General features: G+C 38.3%; 1 protein-coding gene across 3 annotated transcripts in view; it reads left to right on the top strand.

Moving 5' to 3' along the window:
* spon2a (spondin 2a, extracellular matrix protein) overlaps positions 1-9,398 on the top strand; it is a 30,182-nt gene extending 20,784 nt beyond the window's left edge. For all 3 annotated transcript variants that reach the window (XM_058063162.1, XM_058063163.1, XM_058063164.1), the window contains 4 exons: positions 1,097-1,317; positions 6,954-7,145; positions 7,301-7,472; positions 8,787-9,398. In XM_058063162.1, the coding sequence (XP_057919145.1) occupies positions 1,097-1,317; positions 6,954-7,145; positions 7,301-7,472; positions 8,787-8,974 (773 nt within the window). In that variant the 3' untranslated portion in view covers positions 8,975-9,398. The remainder of the gene's footprint in view (positions 1-1,096; positions 1,318-6,953; positions 7,146-7,300; positions 7,473-8,786) is intronic.
* The last annotated feature ends 562 nt before the right edge of the window (positions 9,399-9,960 follow it).

Genomic DNA, 9,960 nt, shown 5'->3' on the forward strand with positions numbered 1-9,960 from the left:
TGTGTGTTTGTGTGTGTCTGTGTGCATTAATACATATGTCAGGACTGTTTAAGTATGAGCGCATGTGTGTGTGTGTGTGTGTGTGTGTGTGTGTGTGTGTGTGTGTGTGTGTGTGTGTAGGCAGCCCTTGCAAAGTGAGGTAAGGCAGAACCATCAGAGTATTTGTCAGCGTGTTTCTGGCTAACCCTACCCTGGCCTTAAAACCACAGACCCGGGCCAGCGGTTCTGCGGTTTTCAATAAGGAGCGCCCGTTTCACCTAAGCTGACGCCATTCATTGATAACCAGAACTAAATTTGAGAATGTGAAATTATCGTGTTGGCTTAAAGGAATCGAGGGTTTATTATTTTTTTAAAAAGTATATTCGGGATTTGTAGCGGCCGCACCAGATGGGAGAAAATATGCTGGAGCCTATGCTAGCTGTCTTTGTGCGAGAGGCGGGGTAGACCCTGGACTGGTGGCCAGCCAATCACAGGGCACATATAGACAAACAACCATTCACACTCACATTCATACCTATGGAAAATTAGCCAATTAGCCTAGCATGTTTTTGGAATGTTGGAGGAAACCGGAGTACCTGGAAAAAACCCACGCATGCACGGGGAGAACATGCAAGCTCCACACAGAGATGGCTGAGGAAAGACAAAATAAGAAGCCAAAAAGTTACCACTTCCACACAAAATAGGAGGAGAACTTATTAATTAATTCATTTTCTATTGCTTATCCACACGAGGGTCGCGGGGGTGCTGGAGCCTATCCCAGCTGTCTTCGGGCGAGAGGCGGGGTACACCCTGTTCTGGTGGCCAGCCAATCACAGGGCACATATAGACAAACAACCATTCACACTCACATTCATACCTATGGACAATTTGCAGTCGCTAAATAACCTAGCATGTTAGCTACAGGAGCTATGAATTGAAGCATTATCTCTTTAAATGCAGGAAGTCGGAGGCGGCCATTGAAATACATACAGACTCCAGCACGGTGGAAATGATCTCAGCGTCTGGCGGAGGCTCTTGCGGTCCTTCGCTGACATTGGGAATCGTTCCAATGAATGAGAAATCTCACTGCTGTCTTGTACGTCTTTTTCACTTTTAGCGGTGAGCCATAATCGCCATTTTCGACTCTGGGAGGACGGTTCTCCGGCCAGTGCAGGGGTGCAGAATTTTGCTGAACTGGGAGTGACGGTGGAGCTGATGAAGGCGGCCAAGGACGCTAGGAGGAGACGCTCAGTCGGCGCCATGTACCGAACGGCCGGCATCCCTAACGGAATCGGGCACAGCTCCACAGAGATGCTCATGCAGCCCAGGAACTCGCTGGTACTTGAACTCATTCACAAAAGCACACATTGCACACGCTCGGACGTTTTTCCGCCCGTTTTTCGACTGTAGACGTTGATCTGGCTCGTGTTTCGACCCCAGGGTGTGTCGACGGAAACGCCATAGCTGCGTCAGCTGTATAAATACTATGACATCATAGCAGCGTGACACAATTTTTTGCTAGGCTATATATAGCCTCCGCTTGACCGAGGTTTGAATTATATAGCATGTACACGTGGACAAATGGGGGGGGGGGGGGGCACACCTACACAAATACATCACGTCCATTGGCGGAAGAGAAAATTGATGGATGGTAGGGTTTAAAGCAGGAGTGTGCAAACTACGGCCCGGGGGCTAAATGCGGCCCACCAAGCGTTTGACTCCGGCCCGCCAGTTGCTTTCTAAGTATTTCAACTTTTAACATAAAAACTGGGAACATGACTTACAAGTCTTATTTTGTAAAAAAAAAAATAAATAAATAACAAAACTGTAAAATTAAATAACATAGTTTGATGTGGTCTGATATTTGAAGTGCTCCTGAAAAAAGTAGTATAGTAGTAAAAAGTAGTATAACATTAAACATTTTTTTTTTTAATGTATAAAATTAGACCACTTCCACACAAAATAGGAGGAGAACTCATTCATTCATTCATTTTCTACCGCTTATCCTCATGAGGGTCGCGGGGGTTTGCTGGAGCCTATCCCAGCTGTCTTTGGGCGAGAGGCGGGGTAAAATTAGACTAATAATTCAAGGATAATTATAAGCATAAAATAGTGTGTGTGTGTGTTAAATATATGTTCTGCCCCCCCCCGGACGATTTTGTTAACTTTTTAACAATTTTGTTAAGCTGGAAACTATGTGGTAGCCATAATTTTAATTTTAATTTTAATTTTAATTTTAATTTTAATTTTTATTTTAATTTTAATTTTAATTTTAATTTTAATTTTAATTTTAATTTTAATTTTAATTTTAATTTTAATTTTAATTTTAATTTTAATTTTAATTTTAATTTTAATTTTAATTTTAATTTTAATAAAAAATTTATATATCATATAATAAATATCAGACCACATCAAACTGTTTAATTTTTATTAAAATTTTAAGAAATAAAAAAAACAAACAATATTAGGAAAGCAGGAAGTGAACAAATGCAACAGTTACTGATTGTAAAAGTACCAGATGGAGGGGTAGGATTTAATAAGCTTTGTTTCTTCCTACTCCTTTTGGACATGTGAAACTGTGAACTGATTATTTGACAAAAAAAACAAACAAACTGTATTATGGAAAGCAGGAAGTGAACAAATGTAACAGTTACTGATCGTAAAGGTACCAGATGGAGGGGTAGGATTTAATAAACTTTGCTTCTTCCTACTCCTTTTGGACATGTGGAACTGTGAACTGATTATTTGACAAAAAAAAACAAACAAACTGTATTATGGAAAGCAGGAAGTGAACAAATGTAATAGTTACTGATTGTAAAAGTACCAGATGGAGGGGTAGGATTTAATAAGCTTTGCTTCTTCCGACTCCTTTTGGACATGTGGAACTGTGAACTGATCATCCAATCAGACTTCTGTTTCACCAGCTTCTAAGCCCTGCAGCCACAAACGCCCACAAGTATCCTGCACGGTCTGGGTTCTGTACGCCTGACGCCTGTCCCACTGAACCCCGGTCATCTCATGGGGAGAATAGTTTGACAATTTTCAAATGCACTCATCAGCTTTCTTCCAGAATTACATTACAACATAAACACCGCTGATTTATTGGAAATGGTCCTCCAACTTTGGCTTTCTGTGCACTATATTTATAGGAGGCCTGACTGATACCAGTCTAATGTTTTGGATGTGCGGTCTACAGGGATTGCGCAATGCCTCAGTAAAAAGAAATGACCACATCGTGATGCCACTTTGTTTACACAAGTCCTAACGCTCTCGTAATGCCACTGTGGTGTGCCAATGTAAGGGGAGAACATGCAAACTCCACACAGAGATGGCCGAGGGTGGGGGAAGACAAAATAAGAAGCCAAAAAGTTACCACTTCCACACAAAATAGGAGGAGAACTCATTCATTCATTCATTTTCTACCGTTTGTCCTCACAAGCGTCGTGGGAGGTGCTGGAGCCTATCCCAGCTGTCTTTGAGCGAGACGTGGGGTACACCCTGGACTGGTGGCCAGCCAATCACAGGGCACATATAGACAAACAACCATTCACACTCACATTCATACCTATGGACAATTTGGAGTCGCGAATTAACCTAGCATGTTTTTGGAATGTGGGAGGAAACCGGAGTACCCGGAGAAAACCCACGCATGCACGGGGAGAACATGCAAACTCCACACAGAGATGGCCAAGGGTGGGGAAAGACAAAATAAGAAGCCACAAAGTTACCACTTCCACACAAAATAGGAGGAAAACTCATTCATTCATTCATTTTCTACCACTTATTCTATGTGGGAAGAAACCGGAGTACCCGGAACGGGTGGAACATGCAAACTCCACACAGAGATGGCCGAGGGTGGGGAAAGACAAAATAAGAAGCCAAAAAGTTACCACTTCCACACAAAATAGGAGAACTCATTCATTCATTCTATTTCTACCGCTTATCCTCACGAGGGTCGCAGGGGGTGCTGGAGCCTATCCCAGCTCTCTTCAGGCGAGAGGCGGGGTACACCCTGGACTGGTGGCCAGCCAATCAGAGGACACATATAGACAAACAAGCATTCACACTCACATTCATACCTATGGACAATTTGGAGTCGCTAATTAACCTAGCATGTTTTTGGAATGTGGGAGGAAACCGGAGTACCCGGAGAAAACCCACGCATGCACGGGGAGAACATGCAAACTCCACACAGAGATGGCCGAGGGTGGGGAAAGACAAAATAAGAAGCCACAAAGTTACCACTTCCACACAAAATAGGAGGAGAACTCATTTATTTTCTACCACTTATCCTCACAAGTGTCGTGGGAGGTGCTGGAGCCTATCCCAGCTGTCTTCGGGCGAGAGGCGGGGTACACCCTGGACTGGTGGCCAGCCAATCACAGGGCACATATAGACAAACAACCATTCACACTCACATTCATACCTATGGACAATTTGGAGTCGCTAATTAACCTAGCATGTTTTTGGAATGTGGGAGGAAACCCGTTGTGGAATTGAACTCTGGTCTCCTGGCTGTGAGGTCTTTGTGCTTCACACTTATCCACCGTGCAGCCCTACTTTAAGTAACAATAAGCACTAATTTCACATTTTTGTATGCTAGAATGGCTTCCTGTTGTCCACTGTAATTGTCAACATGTACTCATCTAAACACTAAAACACGCAGTGCGCTTGAATGCCTCATAAGCGCATGGCGCTTGTATCTTGATCCAAATAAGTCAAAAGGTCAAGAGCGGACTCTCTTTGCGGTGTGGGCTAAATTTGAGTGAACTAATTTAAGGAAAGAAAAAAAAACATAGACTCCGTAGAGAGTAGGACAGAAATAAAGCGCTTTATGTGTAAAACATATGTAGGCCATGAGTAAGAGGGTCAGGGGTGTGTTTTTAGACAATAGGTGTGCGTCTGGTGACCTACATATGTTTATTACTTCTTCCACTGCCTGACCTCAAGGGCCTTTAAATTCAAAACAAGCCTTCGCCATATGATCTCGGATATTGTCGTGGGTTTGTGGGCCGCTTTCGCCGAGCACGTTTGATTCCAGACAAGCGGACAATGCGGGCGGGGGTCAGACGGTCGTGTGGTTTGTCGAACATGACAACACGAAGAGACTCTGTTGACAGCTTAATCTGTTATTCAGCTTTTGTGCAGGCGCCATTTTTTTTTTTTTTTTTAGAGGCCATCCTTTCCTCCGCAAATATCTCCATCATTCCCGTCTCCACAATTCCCAAGAGCTTCCCGCTTTTGCTGTTTACTTGTTATTTAAAGCAGATAGAACAACATAAAAGTGGGACAATAACAGCTCTGCAACATGAGATTCCAAGTTTGGGAAGCTTTGCGGTCGGAGATCCGCCATGCGGGAAAAGGAAAAGTCCGTTTTGTGGGACGTTTTGACACGGCGCCATCGGGTCCCGGTGGCACGATGGCTCCTGGCGACAAAGATGGCGGCGGAGTCGGAACTGAGAAGCAACACATCCACTTGTAAACAGGTTATAATATCATATAATATCATAATATTAAATTAAATTAAATTAAATTATAAAATAAAATAAAATAAAATAAAATAAAATAAAATAAAATAAAATAAAATAAAATAAAATAAAATAAAATAAAATAAAATAAAATAAAATTAAATTAAATTAAATTAAATTAAATTAAATTAAATTAAATTAAATTAAATTAAAGAAGCAACACATCCACTTTGTGGTTCAGCCTGGTGAACTCATTTGACATCTACCCCCCCCCCCCATGACCACCCCCCCCCACCTACTTACCCTAATCAGCCTTTCCCAATCATTCTAGTCCTTTGAAAAGAATAAAGCGCCGCTGCTTTTTTGGGTGACGGCCAGCCCAACATGTGCTGACCCCCCCCCCCCCCCCCCCCCCAAGGCAACTTCCTGTATGAGGTCATGAGCTCACAGGAAACATTTATCACACAGGAAACTGAGCGGAGGGGGGGGGGGGCATACACGTGCAATACTCAAGTAACAAAGTCCTGTCAACTGTATATGTATTTTTATTTTATTATTAATTTCTACTTCTGGATATCATATTCATGTCTGCTTTCACATGTGCTGAAATCACTCGAGGTACACCTACGCCAGGGGTCTCAAACTCAATTTACTTGGGGGGCCACTGGAGCTAGGGTCTGGGTGAGGCTGGGCCGCATCAGGTTTTCCAAAAATAAAAAAACGCATTTATTAAAAACAAAAAAATTAATAAACTACTATGCTAATGTATAATCATGCTAACACATAGCATGATGGTGCTAAGTGTCTATATAAACTGTTTTTCATAACATTAAACTTTCATATCAAGGCGGGGGCCTCAAACTAGTGTCCTGCGGGCCACATTTGGCCCGCGGGTTGCATGTTTGAGATCCCCGACCTACGCCATCTTGTAAGCGCCAATACAAGGAGAACAAGAAGCCGACCTTGAGAAACCTACTCGCCCGTCATTTTGATTGACACTACACAATAATAAACATATAGTTACATGAATATTTTTAATATTTTTTATTATTAAAAAAAATATTTAATTTGTATTATATTTTTATTATTTATTTAAAATTAATTATAATTATAAATTATTTATTATAATTTATTTTTTTATTCTTGGAATATTTCCTCTCTTGGAATAAAAAATATTAAATTTTTATTATAATTTTTATTATTTATTTAAAATTAATTATAATTATTCATTATAATTTATTTTTTTATTCTTGGAATATTTCCTCTCTTGGAATAAAAAATATTTAATTTTTATTATAATTTTGATTATTTATTTAAAATTAATTATAATTATATATTATTCATTATAATTTATTTTTTTATTCTTGGAATATTTCCTCTCTTGGAATAAAAAATATTTAATTTTTATTATACTTTGTATTATTTATTTAAAATTAATTATAATTATATATTATTTATTATAATTTATTAATTTTTTAAATAATATTTCCTCTCTTTGACCTCCAGCTGTCTCTGCTGGTGAAGATGATCCCCAGCCCTGATTGGTTTGTGGGTGTGGACAGCCTCACCCTCTGCGAGGGCAACCACTGGAAACAGGAAGTGACCATCGACCTCCAACCGTACGACGCCGGGACGGACAGCGGTTTCACTTTCTCTTCCCCCAACTTTCCCACCAGCCCCCAGGAGAATATTACGAAGGTCAGTTATCGTATACTTGTTTATAATATGTCGTCTGAAATGTACCACATCTTCTCAGTTGGATGTAGATCAGGAGAACATGGGGTCGGGGAGGGGGGGGGCGGACTGGACTTTAGTTGGCTCTGACTGTATATTTTTCTTTGTGTGTCTTCCAGATCACCTCTCAGATGCCAAACCACCCAGCGAACTCCTTCTACTATCCACGCCTGAAGGACCTTCCGCCCATTGCCAGCATCAAGATCATGCGGCAGAGCAGGTCCCCTCATCGCCAAGTCCCCATGTCCAATCACATCTTCCCAAACTCCATCAGTCCTCAGAGGTTCTCAGGTGAGTCGCAGAGAAGGATCAGGATTTTACTGCACTTTCTTTGGCGCCATAACTGTCTTTCAGAAGCCCTTATTATATATTAATAATATTATTATAATAGTGAGGAAAAAGCGGTAGAAAATGAAGGAATGAATATAATATAATATAATATAATATAATATAATATAATATAATATAATATAATATAATATAATATAATATAATATAATATAATATAATATAATATAATATAATATAATATAATATAATATAATATAATATAATTCGGGCTTCACTTATCACTGTCACCGTGATAAACGAGGGATTATAATATAATATATAATTATATTATAATATAATATAATATATATATATATATATATATATATATATATATATATATATATATATATATATATATATATATATATATATATATATATATAATAAGGGCTTCACTTATCACTGTCACCGTGATAAACGAGGGGTTATAATATAATATATAATATAATTATATTATATTATAATATATTATATAATATATTATATTATAATATAATATATACAATATAATAACGGCTTCACTTATCACTGTCACTGTGATAAACGAGGGATTATAATATAATATATAATATAATTATATTATATTATTATAGAATATAATATTATTATTATAATATTATTTATATATATATATTAATATATTATATATATTAATTAATATATGAATATATATCATTATATCATATCATCATATTATATCATATCATATTATAGAAATTGAATATTTTTGTAGTTAAAGCATAGAAAACCTGTTTACAGCCTTCTTCATTAAATAACACCCCAATAATCACCAATAATCAATAATCACCAATAATCACCTTTACACTTACTACACAATATAGTAAAAGAAAATAAGACGCATGTTAGCATTGGAAGACTTCCTATTTTTGTTTTACTTCCTGTTTTGTACTGTACTTCTTTTTTTGTCTCATCAGTGCAACAATACTGACACCTAGTGACCGGTATAGATTACTACATGTCATCGCAACGTCTTTTAATTGCCTTAAAAATTGCCTAAAATTAAAAAAAAATAAACTTAAACTATATTAGGAAAGCAGGAAGTGAACAAATGTAACAGTTACTGATTGTAAAAGTACCAGATGGAGGGGTAGGATTTAATAAGCTTTGCTTCTTCCTACTCCTTTTTGGACATGTGGAACTGTGAACTGATTATGTGATGCATTCAATTGTAATCTGATGCATGTTCAAATGAAATTAAACCATTACTTATTCATCCAGTGAGTTTTTGTATATTTTTCTCCCCCTCCCCAGTGACCCCCCTAGACTGTGAAGTGTCTCTGTGGTCATCCTGGGGCTTGTGTCTGGGCCCCTGCTCCAAAGGCGGCGTCCGCCATCGCACACGCTACATCCTGCTACGACCGGCCAACGCTGGCGTCCCCTGTCCCGAGCTGGAGGAACAGGCCGAGTGCGTACCACACAGCTGCATGAAGCTCCAGTAACCCACAGAGAAGAGCCAACACTGGGACTCATTATTACTGCTGGACTGGGAAAAACGTACTGTGTTATTTCTATGCAATGGAATGAATTTCTCTCCCTGTCAAGACTGCATTTATTATTTTTAAGTGTGTATTATTGTATTGAATATATGAATATATGAATATATTAATATAGTATTGGACCAATGTTGCTCTTGCAGTTATTAAGTCACAGTGGACACGGAACACACACACACATAACATGTGTGTATTATTGTACATAACATATGCTCGCCAAACTTTCTAAAAATAACCTCACACCCAAATTGACAGAAAGGCTTGAAACATTTAGATACATTTTTTTTACAGAAATAAATAATATTTGTATTTTGATTTATTTTATTTTAACATGGATGTTTTTTGTATATATTATATTGTATACTCATGAATAAATATGGAGTGTTTTTCAAGTAGGACATTTCTGTGTGGTTTTCAGCATGGAAAAATGATCATTATTATCATTTTCTGGATCTGCACTGTCGACACTTTACTTGTAGGAGTTGCAGTGTGTGTGCAAAATTAAATTATTATATTATTTGATCATTTAAGAAGAAAATCAATCAATTATTTCCTCTTTGTTGACCCCAAAGGTTAAGCCGACACCCTTTCTGTCTGCTGCAATGAGATTTCGGTTTTCTGTTTTGTAGCGCCATGCAGTGGCCAGTATTGGTACTGCTGTTAGAACAAACCCCATTATGCGCTATAAAAAGTTACAATGTGGTTGGTTCTAATTATATAATTTAATAAGAGTTGCGTTAACTGTGATGTGAAAGATATGTTGTATTAAAGTGTTTAACGTTTCATTGAGTTTGTGACGCATAATTCGTTTATTCTTTAAAGATTTAAAGAAAATGGAACATCATACTCCTTGTGCGAGCCACCATTTCCGCAGTCATCCAGACGGGTGTAGTTTTAAACTCCGCCACTAGAGGTCGCCGTTGGACTAAAAA

The sequence above is a fragment of the Doryrhamphus excisus genome, chromosome 23 (assembly GCF_030265055.1).
Source record: "Doryrhamphus excisus isolate RoL2022-K1 chromosome 23, RoL_Dexc_1.0, whole genome shotgun sequence".
Lineage (NCBI taxonomy): Eukaryota > Metazoa > Chordata > Actinopteri > Syngnathiformes > Syngnathidae > Doryrhamphus > Doryrhamphus excisus.